Source organism: Acomys russatus, chromosome 28 (genome assembly GCF_903995435.1).
Source record: "Acomys russatus chromosome 28, mAcoRus1.1, whole genome shotgun sequence".
In the NCBI taxonomy this organism is placed as follows: domain Eukaryota; kingdom Metazoa; phylum Chordata; class Mammalia; order Rodentia; family Muridae; genus Acomys; species Acomys russatus.
This window is the reverse complement of record NC_067164.1, coordinates 2,629,994-2,646,347: the sequence shown is the minus strand read 5'-3', so window position 1 is coordinate 2,646,347 and position 16,354 is coordinate 2,629,994. Positions and strand designations below refer to the sequence as shown.

The 16,354-nt window shown below is 46.8% G+C and overlaps 1 protein-coding gene across 2 annotated transcripts in view; it reads left to right on the top strand.

Moving 5' to 3' along the window:
- Positions 1-16,354, top strand: part of Lnx1 (ligand of numb-protein X 1) — a 106,908-nt gene that overhangs the window by 20,781 nt on the left and 69,773 nt on the right. The window contains exon 1 of one of the 2 annotated variants that reach the window (XM_051170276.1): positions 5,747-6,244. The exons of the other annotated variant lie outside the window; for it this stretch is intronic. Within the exon in view, the coding sequence (XP_051026233.1) occupies positions 6,153-6,244 (92 nt within the window). The 5' untranslated portion in view covers positions 5,747-6,152. Of the gene's footprint in view, positions 1-5,746; positions 6,245-16,354 lie in introns of those variants that run through there. 2 annotated transcript variants of the gene reach the window in all.

Sequence of the window (16,354 nt, the reverse complement as noted above, 5' to 3'; positions counted from 1 at the left end):
ATAACACCACAGTCATTTTGTAAGAGGAAATTTGCAGGCTTGTGTTTATCTTGGTTCCTGTCACAGCCAGGGCAAGAGGCAGGCGCATGTAATTTGTTTAAAGGTCACACACCTAAAGTCATAAGTCTGTGGTGTTGTCTTCTGAGACTTCAGTAGCTTCTTTCTAACATGGGAGCTTTTGTCATATAAGGGCTCAGGGACAATGGTTAGCACATGTGTACCATGCTGGCTGCGCCAGTGGACTCTAAGTGCCCAGCCAACTCTTCCCGGTGTAGGTTTTCAGGCAGAGACCCACTTCTACAGATTCCCAAAAGAAGGTGTGGTCAAAGGAGATCATGGGGAGGGAGCACGGTGGTGACCTTTGCTGATAATTTTGGCCAGATGTCAGAGGCACTGTGGAGAAGAAAGTAAGCCCAAGGTCAAAGGTAAGGTAGGTCCTGGTCCAATTATGGCAAGACCAGGGGACACGCTGGGTAGCAAATATAGGAAACCTAAGGAGAAAGGGTCCTGGTGGGAATCCTTCTGCACACGTGCCAATGCCCCGTTCCTGCCGTAATGTCATCTTTTCTTCTATTTGCGATGTATTAGTTCCCTGTTGCTGTGGTAACAAGTGATCACAAGCTTTCTGACTTCATACGACTCAAGTTTCATTATCTTGGAGTTCTCTTGATGGTTAGAAACCCAGTAAATCCAATCCAGTTGGGAGGCACCCAACCAACATCATGGGGTCTCTGGGTTGAACTCCGCTGGGCTGTAGGGAACACTCTCATTGCTTACTCTTTCCAGCTTCTAGATATTTCCTCCCAAAGGGTGACCAGGCAGTGGTGGAGAATAGCAAGTGTGGGTATACTATGGCAGACCTGTGGGTCTACAGGGAGAGCAACCCACCCTTCATCCCACTGCCCGCACTACCCCATGACAACATCCCGGAACATCTCAAGGAAACTGGGGGAAAGTGTTGGCAATCACACAACTGGTAACGATATGCTGTGAGGGAAGAAACCCAGGCTGACAGAAATTCAGCCACCTCTTCAAGCTGTGGCTCTCTGAGGAGGAAACCCCCACCTCAAGGAAGCATGGACCTTAACACCTGCCCTTGCACCTCTCCCTCCACACTACAGCTGCCTAAGTAGGTTGACACCAGCATTTCCCAAAATACACATTAGTCATCAAGTGCTTAATATATACACAGATGCCCTCTATTACCAGCACAGGCGTTTGTTGGCAAAGACTAAGGATTTTGAGCTAAGCCTGGACCTGGCCTCCCATTTTTCCCAGGCCTTGGCAATTACTGGGCAGTAGACCCCCTTTTCCTCCCCTTAGAAGGGACGTTAAGGAGACTCAATAGCTATTGCTTTAGGCATCTGTTGAACTGGGAAGACTCGGGGGACTAGGAGACAAGCGTCTCTTTGCATGGGGCCTCCAGAGTATAACATGGCTGTTGTCCTGTCATTGGGGACTGTTGTCCTGTCCCCATTCTGGGGAAGAGCATTTGTGAAGACATTTTGCTTTTTGGTTTTTGTTTTTGTTTTTTGTTTTTTTTCTCATTTTTTGAGACAAGTTCTCATGAGGAGTAAATTGACTTGGACCCCTATATTGTAACTGAGGATGACCCTCCTGCCTCTACCTCCTGGGTGTTGGGACCACAGAAACGCACCATCACATCAAGTCATTCTATATGGCCACTTTATTTAGTAGATATATATGTAGAAACATTTTTTTAGCTTAGCAAAAATTACTGAGCTGGCCACGGAGCTCAGTGGGTAGAGTGTTGGCCTACCACCCACAAAGCCTTGGGTGTGATCCCCAGCACCCCATAAGCCAGGGACAGTGGTGCATACCTGTTACCCAGCACTTACACGATAGAGGCAGAAGGATGAGGAGTTCGAGGGAGTTCGAGGCTAGCCAGGGCTAGCTAATACTCCATCTCCAAGAATATATCATGGTGTCCAACATTGTGCTTTAAATATTGATGCACTGTGGAGTAGACTGGTAAAGGTATTCAACATGCACTACTCATACCAAGCTTTTGGTGATGAAAACTCTTAAATCTTCCGTGTACATGATCTCTTATAAACTGATGATGTCAGAGAGTAAGGCTCGTGAGCAGCATCTGCTTCTTCCCACTAAGTTTAACAGATGGTAGACTTGCAACTAGGGGACAGGCGCACCACATCTCTAAGCAGATGCGGTGTTCCCCAGGATTCTGGCCGTCTATGCACAGCGACCTTCAGAGCCTGAGCTTGGGGAAGCTTTGGGAAAACATGCAGGATGAACTGTGGCTGTGAGCTACTAGACCAAGGTTAGAGCACTCTGGGAATGCTGGCAGCCAGGGCCCAGCATGTGGAGTCTGATTGGTGCGGTTGATTCCTGCCTCTTGTATGCCTTTAGATGATGTCACGTGTGTCTGCTCAGAGTTCCCAGTAAGAGGGCGGGGCTGGTTGAGTTGGACGGCATCATTCCTAACCAAAGTATAATGCCGGGAGATGTCACAGGGCTGCCACAAAGGGCCTGGCTGGTCAGTCTCTCTCCATATCTTGTGTCATTGCAAGTATAAATGGACACCAGCTTGATTACCCCCTTGCAATACTTAAATTAATATCATATCTTCACTGTGTGACAGCCTCATCTGCTTGTGTGACATTTATCAAGCACCATAATTGAGTCCTAGTGAAAGAGGCTTCTGAGGAAATAACCTTGGAAGGCTAAAGAAGAGACGCTAAAACACACCCCACTCTGAGTTGCTTCACAGGACAAACACTGTGCCCTCTGTCTCTGTGTCTCTGTCTGTCTGTCTGTCTGTCTGTCTGTCTGTCTATCTGTCTATCTGCCTCTGCCTCTCTCTCTCTCTCTCTCTCTCTCTCTGTTCTAAGCCTTAGCCTTTACTGGCTGAGCCGTCTCTCCAGCCCCTTTAAAGCTGTCTCTCTTACTCTTTAAAAGTTGTAGATAATGGCACACGCCCCACCTAAGCACCTACTGGCAAGGGAAAAAAAGATCATTGTTCAGTGTTTTGAAAGATGCTGGAATGAAAATGTTATTCAGTTGGTTCCCTCGTCACATGGCTGCAGGTTCTCAGGAGGAGTCTGGCCAATGCCCTGGGAGGATCTTCTTCAAAGATCTGCCCTGGCCTCTCTGCTGACCTTGACTTTATGTGTGTGTGGTGGTGGTGGCGGGGGTTGTGTAGGGTGCTTTTCTGTTTTCAGTACAATCCAGGTATGGCTGGCTGTCCACAGATGGCAGGACATCACAGCAGGGTATCACTTTTGCACCTGGGAGCCTATTACTAGTCTGCTTGGTTGGTCACTTCAGGTTGGCAGGACATACACGCTGGCATGATTCTTACAGTGACTTGATTTGATTTGGATCGGGTTTTGTTCTTTTGAGTCAGGGTCTCACCACATAACTCTGGCTGTCCTGGAACTCGCTTAGATAGGCCAGGCCAGCCTCCTGAACTCACAGCAACCCACCTGCCTCTGCTTCTCAAGCTCCGAGACAAAAGTTATACACCACCACACCTAGCATTTTTGTGACTTTCTAACCCTGATCCAACCTCCCTTCTGTTTAACGAAGAGAAAGGAAAAATGAGAAATGAAAGTGAATATCTGAGGTGCCTTTTGGGACAAAGAGGACAGGCAGCGACGCGCTGGCGTACGCATTAGGGTTAGGGCTGTTTACTCTCCAGGAAGCCGTAGAACAATGCAAGGTTATTGCAAGTGAGAGCTTTTATCCCCAAGGGAATCGTACTGATTGGGATTACATCTGGCAGGCAAGAGGATATCACGTGGTATAGAAATAAGGAGCTGGAAGTCTTATTTTTCTCAGGGACCACAAAGTCGCAGGTAGCAAGGCTAGGACTAAGATGACGTCACCCTGACGCCATCAGGAATCCAGGCTTCCTTCTGTTTTTCAGTTTAGTGTCCACCCTCAAGCTTATCACTGCATGCTCTCAAAATGGCTGCTCACCGCAGTATCACGTGGACGTTTAAGGCAGGAAGGGAGCCAAGACTGTTTCCTTTAAAGGCCTTTTTGGAGTGTCTCTACCCGAGAATTTTGCTTATACCTTATTGGCCTGAATTGTGATCCAGGACCACCCATCTGCAAGAGAGGCCAAGGGTGTTACTGCCACAAATAACCAACCTGGGTTCTGTTAGAAGAAAGAGCAGACATCTGGTGGGCAGCCAGCAGTGGCTGCAAAGGAGCAACAAGAGGGAAGCTTGCTTGCTTGCTTTTTTTTTTTTTTTGAGACAGTTTTTCTGTGTAGCTTCTGGTTTCTCTGGCTGTCCTGGACTCTCTTTGTAGACCAGGCTGGCCTCGAACTCACAGCGATCTACCTGCCTCTGCCCCTCCCGAGTGTTGGGATTAAAGACATGTGCCACCACACTGGGCCGGACGCTTTTATTTTTATGTTGCTTTCTCATCCGTCCATTCACTCACCCTGAAATGCAAGGAGACAAATGAATGGGCAACCCTTCATTTGTCCTAGAACACATAGTGGACTGTCAGTGGCACCCTGTCATGTCTATTCACGTCACCATGAAGACGGGGTAGAGAGAGCATGCTGGCTGTGAGTTGGGGTGTTACTCTAAGGTATGCACAGCTCAGGAGAGCTTGTCCTGGCACTTGCTAAAACCACATTTAGGAAAAGATGGCAGCGGAACATCTTCCTCAGTCTAGGAGGGGAAGAAAGATGAACAAGCCTTCAGCTGGGCCCAGTCACTGTTACTGAGAGCCATTCGTTACTGTTCCCTGATGTGGCCTGGCTCCACCTTCATAACAATAAATATTCTGAGGTAAATGCAGCCAGTGATTACTGCTCTTCTTTTCAGAGGAGGATACAGAAGTGCAGAGAGGGTAAGCCACCTGCCTGTGACACCCAGCACGAGGCAGAGCTGGAATGCAAGCCTTATGCTTGTCACCTCAGCACCTAATAACAAATCCGACTTCCTCCCATGCTGCTGGTGACCAGCGCTGACTCACCCCTGCATGCCAACGGCCAGAGAATTCAAATTGGGGCTTCAGCAAAACTGGCAATGAGTGTGTCAGGCGTCACCCGATTGCATATGTCTGATCTAGACTGCGTGTTCAGTGCACACACAAAGCATGCCTGTGTTTAACTGCTTACAGCCCTGCCTCACCCCCGTGCCCGACTCTGATGTCAAATTCTCAGACACTATAGAACTGATGCTGTTCTTCCTGACCTGCAGACACCCCAGCTTGCTCTGCCTCTTCCTCACAGGTGCAGCCCATTAATCTGGAATCTAACCGTCCCTTTGAGCTATTTCTCTGAAGACTTAGCCTTTGACTTGGCGAGGTGGACTTCTTGAATTTGGAGTCTTGGGAGCATCTCGGCCATCCCAGAGTTTGCACACATAAGCCCTATCCAAGTTCAGTTACTGAGACTCAGGCAATGAAATGCCAGAGCTTAGTCTAGGGAAGAGTCAGGGTGACTCTTCTCACAGACCAAGACCCCATTTGCACAGCATTGCTGTCCATTAGGGCTCATTGGTCGTCTCAAAGAAAACAGCCTGGTCTTTCGGAGAAGCCTATCTTCAAATCCAGCCAGCAGGGCATCACCTGTGTAAGGATAGTGACGGGTAAAATGTCACAGATTCACTCTCCGAATGGGCATCCATGCCCAGGAGGTGTGGCTCCGCTTTCTGCACCTCCTGCGAGGCAGGCGTCACAAAGCTGGGAGACTCCAGGCTTGGCTCCAGAGATGCTAATTTGAGTGTCTCTGCAGCAGGTTGCAGTATGGCTTGTGATTATTCGCTCACCCATGTGGAGTTGAAAGTGCCCATGCCCTTTTCCAACAGGGCTTCGCTCCCAGCCTGGCTGCTCCCAGCCAGTGATGTAAATGTACCAGCTGCTTCCCAGGAGCCAGTCCGAATCCTGCAGGAGGGGCCCAGCCCTCTCCCAGGCATCAGCCTGCCACCTTTCGCCTAAGCCAACCATGGTGGGTCTCTGCGATCTCCCATCACCTTATTGGAGATGCCCAGAGCTAATCCTCTTCCAGCCTCATGATTTATAACATGCCTTAATCAGATGCATTGTTGTTTATCTTCTGATTGCGGAGACATGAGCAGATTTGCTTAAAGGGGCTGCACTGGGCTGGCAGGAGGTGGTCATCCAGAAGGCAGCAGGCTGTTCAGAAAATGAAGGCGCTTCTGCTGTTGGTCCTGCCCTGGCTGAGTCCTGCTAACTACATTGACAATGTGGGCAATCTGCACTTCCTGTACTCGGAACTGTGAGTCCCTTCTCAGTGCTTGCATCTCTCTCTCTCTCTCTCTCTCTCTCTCTCTCTCTCTCTCTCTCTTTCTCTGTTGTGTGGATGGAGGTGGCTTCGGAGTCACTTTCCCAGCTGGACTCCTCTGTTTCCGGCAGAATTTCTGCATATGCTGAATGTGTGTGAATGAAATGCCTTGCACCAGCGAAGGCAGCATGCTTAGTGCTTTGTGACTTAACAGAAAACACCATCTTAATGGACGCACTGCTTTTTCAACAAGGCAGTCCCCCTTTCTGTGCTAAAGCTGCGTGTGTGTGTGTGTGTGTGTGTGTGTGTGTGTGTGTGTGTGTGTACGTGCACGCATGTGTGTGCATGCTCAGCCTTTTCTTGGTAGATGTGACTTCTTTCCCTTTCTATTAATAGAACTGAGAGAGCAATTAAGATCAGAGCTTGCAAGCAGAGATATGCATCTTATAGAGGGGATTTCTAATGACTGACACAGTCCCTTTATTGAGACTATCACAGCCAATATCTGAAAACAGGTGCAATGTCAGTCAGTAAGGGGGAAAGATAACCTTATTCATTTAAAAGCATAACTTTATTTTTATTTATTTAAAATTTTTATTATTTTTTTTTTTGGGGGGGGGAGGTTTTCGAGACAAAGTTTCTCTGTATAGTCTTGGCTGTCCTAGACTTGTTTTGTAGACCAGGCTGGCCTCAAAGTCACAGTGGCCCGCCTGCCTCTGCCTCCCGAGTCCTGGGATTAAAGGTGTGCACCACCACACCCAGCTTTTTTAAAAATTATTTTAAGCCTATATAAAATAAAGAATCATGCCATGGATGTCTATAGTCTCATCACACCAATCTCAAGATTAATGTTTTAGCAAGCTCCAGGCCAGCCAAGACTATGTAGCTAGTTAACAGGACCCTGCTTCAAAGACACACACACACACACACACACACACACACACACACACACTCTCATACACACACACATCTTTAAAATAGTCAGGTAAATTTAAAATAATTGGGTAAATTGTAGCTGTCATAAAATTTCATTCTCAAGTACTTCACAGTATACTTCTAAAACATAAATGTATTTTCCTACGTGACTAGTGTCTATTTTATGAAAGGAAATTATTTAGGCCTCTAACTTTAAAATAAGTATTTTTCTAGCTCATTTGTTGAAAGGATTACAGACTAGTGTAGGTGGCTTCCACCAGTTAGAGAAGATGTGTCGCTCAGCCTACAGTATTTAGAAGATTCTTCCTTGTTAACAGACAGAAAACTACAGCAAGAATGTTCTTTCTTTTAGGGACAAGATCTCTCAGTGTAGATCAGGCTGGAAATCTCATTCTCCTACCTCAGTCCCCTGAGTGCTTGGATAACAGCTGTGCTCTACCAGGGCCATTTCAGAGAGCAAGGCATCTAAACGGGGCATGACAGAGCTCTGGCTAGAAAAGCTTACCTAAGTTGCAATACTGCTCACACAAATGTGGAGACATCCAGTGTCACTTTTGTACTTAGTTGGACTAAACGGTTTGTCAAAGACAGTCGCTGCTCGGTAAATGCTTGACAAGTAGACGAAGACACTCGAAGGCAAGTCATTTGCTTTATAGGTGCTGCGTTCCAGAAGTGTAACGCTAGCTCACCGGAGGTCAGAAGTCTCGAAGAGAAAAGTGTCCGGCTTTACCTTTGCTTGTGAGGACCTTTAGGGAGGTTATGATATTCAGAAACCTTTCTTGAAAGCCGCACAGTGGCCGAGATCATAGGGATTGTGCAAAGTCTCCTTTTCCCTCTCCCGATGGTGGCTGAGGGCAGGGTGGGGTGGGGTGGGGTGGGGGTCTCTGGAATCCAGGGCCACAGCATTTTTCCCTCCTGTCCCACCAGCCTGTAACCTTGTCAGTCACTGCATGAGTTTCCTATGGCTGCTGTAACAAACGTTCACAAAGCAAATATCTAGATACTTGTTTTTCCCATGGTTTGGAGTCCAGATTCTTGAAATCAGGGTGCAGCCGGGCGGTGGTGGTGCACGCCTTTGATCCCAGCACTCGGGAGGCAGAGGCAGGCGGATTGCTGTGAATTTGAGGCCAGCCTGGTCTACAAAGTGAACCCAGGACAGCCAAGGCTACGCAGAGAGACCCTGTCTCAAAATAAATAAATAAAAAATCACCCCCCACTCTGACAGCTCTAGGGAGAATCCTCCGTGTCCTCCTCAGAGTCCGCTGGCTCTAAGCATCCTTTTGCTTGTGGCTTTGTAACTCCAGTTTTCCCCTGTGTCTGCACAGGACCTCCTGTTCCGTGTCCTTTCCAAGTCTGTTGATATCTCTTTCCTTCCTCCTCCTCCTCGTCCTCCTCCTCCTCCTATTTTCCTGCATATGGGTAGTAAATGTAGGGCCTTGACCATTCTTGGAAGCCACCGGGCAGCATCTTAGTTCCTCGTCCTCCTGTTGCAGGGATATTGCCACCATGTTTAGGCCCAGCTGGATAGCCCAACACGAACATACACAAGATCCTCAGCCTCATTTAATTCCAGCCCCTGCTTTAGGTGCTGCTGCGAAGAACCCCTCCGTTTTTGCTTTTCATTTCATCTTTAAAATATTCTTCGTGTAAGTAATGACTCGGAGGCAAAGTCTCTCTCGGATTATCTGAGTGGACACAAGCAGGTCACTCTGAAGCTCTTGGGAAAGTGTGACGCTACAGAATTTCCACAGTGGCATTCTAGACTCATTGCTCAGACTTGTTAGACATTTCCAGTGACCGAGGAGGTAAAAATTGTCCACTTCTGGTTCTCAGAGAACTTTGGGGTGGGGTGTGAGCTGGGCCTTAAGGTGTAGGTAGGGATTAGACACAATTGGGGTGGAGAGAGAGCATTTCCAAATGACAAATAGCACCAGTTCCTACCAAACACTGGTCATTACCAAAACTTTTGCCAGTTTAATTCTATATCACGAGGGGGCTAACACAGCTAATTTAATACCCCGGAACAGAGGCAGCAGGAGGTACGTCCTTGAGATGAAGAGCTTTATCTCCTGTCTACCACAGCCACCAGGAGCTCAGAGACAGAGCTGTGGGCATTTGTCAGCTTCCTTTCCCTCTTCTCTGGGTCCTATTGCACAGATGAAGCTTGCTCTGGGTCCCTAGTGCTTCTGATGCGGAGTCTCTCACGCGTCCCCTTCTCCGTAGCACGGAGTTCTCAACTTATGTTCTGTCCACTGGGAACCTATCTAGGATGCTGGAGATAATCAGTAAATGTTTCAAAATTCAGTCCAGGACTCTCCCACCTCACACTTCCAAGAACCAGGTAGGAAATGTTTAAAATAGAAGTCAGGTAGAAAGCAAAGGTCCATGGAGAGTCATTGGCCAACCACAGAATGTATGTTACTTATTATGTTATATATTATATAAATAATATAATAATTATACAACTATATATATATTATATAATACAGTATAATTATATTTTTCTATATTATAATATAAATATATGACTATATAATAAATATATAAATGTTATATATATGATATGTAATATAATTCATTATGTGTGTAATACCTAATGGCATTCAAATTTAACTCAAAGCTAACTTAATTCCCAGCAGTAACACTGTGCCGACCTAGCAGATCACTTACGTATGTTCAGTTTGACCTCAAGGACCAAAAGTTTCTGACTGGCAGCTAGGTACTTCTTGAAACACAACCCTTGGCTTAGAGAAAAGGGAACACCACAGAAGAATCCTAAAGCCAAAGTATTGGTGCCAATCTGTCATTAGAGGCAGGGGTCTAGGGCACTCCAGGGTACGTACCTTAAAAACAGGTACTGAGGTCTGGGGATGTCTGCTTGTGGGAGAGCACTTGCCATATGTGTACCAGGCCTGGGCTCTGCCCCTGGAACCACATACCCACAACCATGCACACAATTGCACTGGGCTGAAAGCTTCTCTCTCTGAACGTCCTAGACCCCAAAGAGGACACACACAAGAACCTCACTACCAAGAGCCTCCCTTGAGTCCTCTTCTCCCTAGCCTGTGCAGAGGGGGCACATAGGACCACGTACATGGGGGCCTGAAAACAGGTGGGTTCTCAGGACCGCTCAGAGTGCATTTTAAAGTTCCTGATTCTTCGTCTTTAACTGAACCCTGGTAACATGTACCTCTTTTGGGGTGGAGCTACTGTTGTCCTCTTTGAACTCTCCAGACAACCCACATGGGCCACCATTTCCCAGTTCCATAGGGAGCAAGCTTTCCCAGACAATTCTCTGCCGTGGTTATTAGAGCCTGCTGTTCCGGCTGGGAGCCGCGATCCCTGGGCTTCTGTGATGGAAGCCGCCTCTGTGCTTTGTGTGTGTGTGTGTGTGTGTGTGTGTGTGTGTGTGTGTGTGTGTGTGTGTGTGTGTGTGTGTGTGTGTGTGTGTGCGCGCGTGTGCGTGCGCGTGCGCTCCTCTGTGGGCCTCACTGATTACTTAGAGTCCTATTCACTAGACAGTGCTTGAGGGATGCTGATGAACGGCCATGTGCCTAGCTGCTGCAAACCTAAGTGGGAAGTCTTAAACTGGATGAGGTTGTTTCCCTATCTTGGCCCATCCAGGATCAAGGCAAGCTGAAAAAAAAATAGAGAGAGATTTACAAACAAGTCACAAATTGTTCACAATAAGCCAAGCTAAGATTCTCTCAGATGTTCTGGAATGCTGCTCTGAACATGAAAAACTGGGACAGCCATTGCCTGCTCGGTGACCTACTGTGGCACTCGTAACAGTTCTTTAGTTTAATCTAAATATTTAGTTTAGCAAAAAAAAAAAAAAAAAAAAAAAAAAAAACTCCAGGGAAAAGCACTGATGTCTGGAGTGAAATAATCATCTCACTGTCCACAGCAAATCCTTAAGAAAACATACTGAAGCTGGGCGTAGCGGCACACGCCTATAATCCCAGCACTCTCTGTGAGTTCGAGGCCAGCCTGGTCTACAAAGCAAGTCCTGGACAGCCAATGCTACACAGAGAAACCCTGTCTAGAAAAAAAAAAAAGTACTGTAGACTGAAAGGCTCCATGTTTCCTCCACCTTCAAAGTTCCCAGTTCCTGTCACTTTCTGAGGTGCTATCTGGTGTCACTTTCTGGTGACTTTTGTGCCCTGCTCCTGCTAATGGGGCAGACAGAGTGAGCTGCAAGCAGCTGTGCTGTGCAGAAGTACCCGGGGCTTTGCCTTTCACAGCACATTCCCTCTCCATTGTGGGGAGCTGTCCACCAGGCTGCTCGGCGTGCCTACTATACCCCGTGTCCACAAGATGAATGCTGCTCAGGAAGCCAAGGAGCACCGTCTCTCTCTAACTTAGAGTCAGAGAGACAGTTTTGATTTGTAAGTGGGGTCACTATCCATAGTTAGCCACTCCAGGGCCTGGAGAGAGGTGTTCCACTCTAGTCCCCAGTCCCTGTGAGACAGTCGTTCTACACCAGAGTGGCCTGACCCCACCAGAGTTGTGTACTAGCAAAGTTAAAAGGAGTGATGCTAAATTTGCAGCTTGAAATATTTAGGGCTACGGAGGGGCAATGCGTCCTGGAGGAACTGCTGAGAGCAGCAGGAGAGGTGGGAGTGCTGTGTGTGTCCTCCTCGCAAACTGGGTCCAGTCCAGAAGTCAAGGGCACAGGGATGCAGCTCACCCACCAAGTGTCTTAGGACCAAGGACACAAAACACCCACCATCTCCCTAGATGAACCATCTCGAGGCAATCTGCCAAGTACACTTCTGACATTACATTGCCTTTCTGCACCAGAGACATTGTTTTGGGGCTTATGGTCCAAAGAGCTGTCAATCAAATACAGTTGGGCGCTATGGCTCAGGAGCGAGAAGACTGCTTTGCTTGCCTTAGTTTTGTCTGTCGCTCACTAGGTGGTCTGGCTACTGGCTTTCCCTTTTCTGGGTCAAGGTCTTAGAACAGTAATCAGTATTTCTTCTCCCTCCCTTGCTGACATCAGCAGCTGGTCCATGGGCTATAGAGAGCAGAGGAGCATCCTCTGTAGAGCTTCCTGTGGCTAGAGATCCACCCAGGTGTGTCTAGATTACTGCAGCTGGATTCTTTCCAGCATGTGTGTAGGGGGAAGAGAAGGGGCAAGGGGAATGATTTCAGCATGCATTTCTTCCTCATTGTCACTGTGTTAAACACACACACACACACACACACACACACACACACACACACACATACACACACACAACACATTTGAAGTCCTCACTAACTGGCTTAGCTTTGTGGATGTGCCAGCAAATGTTGCCCAAACTGAATCTCAAAGAATTTGTTTGTTTTTCACTGATCTTGAAAGGGGGAAAAAAAAGGTCTCTGGATTTTTCTTGCTATATGTTTTGAGTAGCTGAGCCCAAGTTTTGAAAGAACCCCAAAAGAAAGAGAGTTTACAGATTAAAATGGGCCGAGGTGGATAAATTATATTCTAATAAAGGTGAGGATCAGTTTCAAGGGCTTGTTTCGGGTTCAGTGCATTTCAGTCACGGAGGGAGCGGGGTGCTGGGGGTAGAAACCAAGGCCTCACACATTTGGCAAATGCTCTCGCACGGTACCGTGTGCCTAGCCTTCAGCACACGCTTTCACATTTTCCTCATTTGGTTTTATACTTGCATACTTGGAAGGAAATGGAAGCTGTATGTTTCTGATCCATTTATATTAGGCTCACTGGATGCTTCTTTGTAATGATTCTTTGATGTCCACAGAGCGTGGCGACCTTGTTCCATGGTTTTGTTTTCTTTTATTTTTCTCCTTCATAATCCACAAATTCTCTTTTGCCAGCAGTGAAGCAATTCTGTTTCCTAACTCTTCGCTGTCTGGTGTAAAGTGGTCTTCCTTGAAAAACCTCCTACGCAAGACTTGGCCAAATGCATTTATCCTCTTAGTCACATGACTGTGTCAGGCAAAGTTAGGATTTCTTTTTTTCTTTTTTTTTAATTTTAATTTATGTGTGTTGGTGTGAGGGTGTCACATCTTGGGAGTTACAGACAGTTGTGAGCTGCCATGTGGGTGCTGGGAATTGAACCCGGGTCCTTTGGAAGAGTAGGTAGTGCTCTTAACCACTGAGCCATCTCTCCAGCCCCAAGTTAGGATTTCTTAACAGTCTATTTTAACTTGCTACAGTAGAAAGTTTTGGAGAACAAAAGGAGAGGAGAGTAAATAACCTCTGGGTCTCTCAGCTCTCTTTAACATCTTCTGTACACCCTCGAATTGTTTGGACGCAAACCTTAGACACGGTTATCATTTTTACCTGTAAATATTGCGGCACTTCATCTCTAAAAGATGGTTTTGTTTAGTTTGGGGTTTTTCCCCCTTTTTTTGCTCTTGCTGGTTTTATTTTTTAAGACAGGAAAGCACTGTATAGCCCAGGCTGGCCTGGGGCTTGTGGTCTTCCTGCCTCAGCCTCTCCAGTTCTTGCCTGGTGGCCGTGTGCCACCACAGCCTGAAAAGGGTAAATTCTTAAATGTGACTACAATACTAATGTCGCAGATAAAACGTGTAACTGTAATTCCTCAAATAGCCAGTCAGTCCCGATTCTCTGAGCCGCTTCCTTATTTTTATTATGACAATTTGTTTCAGGTTGTCTTTCCTTCTCTTTGTCTCCTTTTTCCTCCTCATTCACCGCTGCTGAAAAGCGTTGTCAGCATGAACTTAGAGAAGCATTTGACAAAATACAAATGCTAGACAAATATAGAGTGTAATTTACTATCCAAATAGAAGAAGTCCTAAGGAAATATCCACAGCATTGTGTGCCAAAGCCTTTATGAATTTATTTGCCATTTTACCTGTATCCAGTTGTGTGTGTGTGTGTGTGTGTGTGTGTGTGTGTGTGTGTGTGTGTGTGTGAAGCCATACAAGACATTTAGGGAGACTTCAAAGAGCACAAGAAGGCAAGTATCTTTTTCCCAGGATAATAGTTAATCAATTTTTAAATCATGGACTTTACATCAGTAAAGAATATATTCATATGCTTGTCATGTATAGGCATCTCTATACAGACATATAAGGTATCTCTATACAGAGCCATATATAGATAATAGACATTTTTATCCATATATACTGTCATAGACATATATTTGTATAACTAGTAATATATAGTATCTATTTGTAACTTGTATGTATCGTCATACTATATGTGTCTATAAATTTTGCCCATGTCTGCTACATTGTTGAGGATGGACAAAGCCATTTTAAAAGGGCAAGAAGTTGTTAGAGTTTTAATGCAGCCTCTCTCAGCCTGCTCCAAGTCCCTCACACTTTTGGTGACTGCTGCTTGAGAAATAAGCTCTCTGGACTCCTTGGCACATGAACACAACATTCTCAAAGTTAACAGAGGACAGTTTCTCCCCAGCAACCTGGGGTGGGTCTTAGAAGAAACAGGCAGGAAATGGCCCGATTTCACAGGCCAAATAAAACTTCCAGGCCAAAGCAGCAGACATCCTTTGTTTCTTAGTCCTTGTCCTTTCTTATAGGGAGGAAAAGGACTGTCCTTTAAGTCCTCAGCAGCCTGTCTCTCTTACAGTCCTCCATGGTCCACTCGGCTTCCAAGACATCCAGAGTGGCTCAGCAAGAGCCAGCAGGTGTGCTGAGACTTGAAATGTGTTTTTACAAAGGAAGTATTAAGAGTGCTGAGGCCAGCTAGGGCTCTTGGAGGTGTGCACATGTGCCAGGAACCCTGAGCCACGGTCAGTCTCACGGTCACCCTGCTTTCAGTCACAGTAGGTAACGTTCCTCCCACTCTGAGCTGCTTGTCCTCATGCCCCACCCCAGAGAAGCAGGCGTGGTGGTCCCTTCAAGCTCTAGTTTCACTCCTGCATACTCTCTTGAGGGCCTGGGCACCCTTCCCAAGCCTCTCCCTTCACGAAGTAATTCTACCCAAAGCAACTGAGAAAGGAAGACGCCATACTTCAAGACAGAGAGGGTCCTCTTGTCACCCGGACACTAACCAAGTGGTCCTCGTGGGACGACAGGGGCGAGCCAGCCTGATGAGAGGGTACCAGTAGACCCTGGAGTCAGGCTGGCTGATGCCTGACACAGGGAAATGTGGGACAAGTTACTCAGGCCCCCTCAACTTTTCTCTCACAGAAAGAAAGGTAACAACACCTACCTCACAGGTTGTGGTGAGCACTGAATAAAACATGAAGTATTTAGTACAGTGCCTGGTATAGAGGAAGTCCTTATTTTGTAGGTTTTGCTGGTAATAACAAGAATATACGGCCCTATGACATTTTGATATCTCTAAAACATACAAAGAAAAGTGGCCCTGCTTTTCTTGGTGATCTGTAAAATAATAGCACATTTCACAATAGAAGGGGTCTTTGATTTGATGGAATTTGGAGTACAGCTTTGTTCCCAGCGAGCAAATAGAGATCAGAAAAGAAGGATTGGTGACATGGCCCCTCCTTCTCTGCTTCGCTGAAGAGGCAGGTGACTTCTGGAGCTAAGGCGAGGTGACTGCCACCTTAGAGTGACTTCAGAGCCGCCTGAGCTGTTTGTCAGCAGACAAGGGCCACATTTGCCTAGCTGCTCTGTTTCTGCCATGGGCCCTGGATTACACCTGCTTGCTTCCTCCCTGGGAATCGCGCCTCAGCTATTCAGCTCCTTTTTTGTTACCTTGACACCACGGTGCCATCCATCTCTCCCTTTCTCAATTAGAAGATGACGGCTCAATCCAGCACATTCTGTGGCAGGTGGAGTCTTAGTAACACCTGTGGCCCAGCACTGTAGCTATTTAGAGCCTCAGGGGATCTTGGAAGAAATCCAGCAACTTGTGTTATGAATGGAGAAACTGAGGCATCATAGTTCACCCATATGACGCAGTCCTCTCAGTAACAGGCTATGTGACTCTGAATAAGTCATGACACTTTGCTGCACACAAGGCATTCGCTATTGTATGGCATAATCCTCAAGAGCAACCAAACTAGTTGTTAGCATTTTTGGCTAACAGCTTTGGGCCACACAATGCTATAGGCGTTGTGACACACATGACGTTGCACACCGACCATGAGGAACTGAGTGTCCTCTGATGGAGTCTGGCCTCCTGGGCATGCTCAGACCATGACATCATGGGAATTCCCTGCCCAATTTTGTATAAATGCAACCTGGGGCCATTTGATGGTA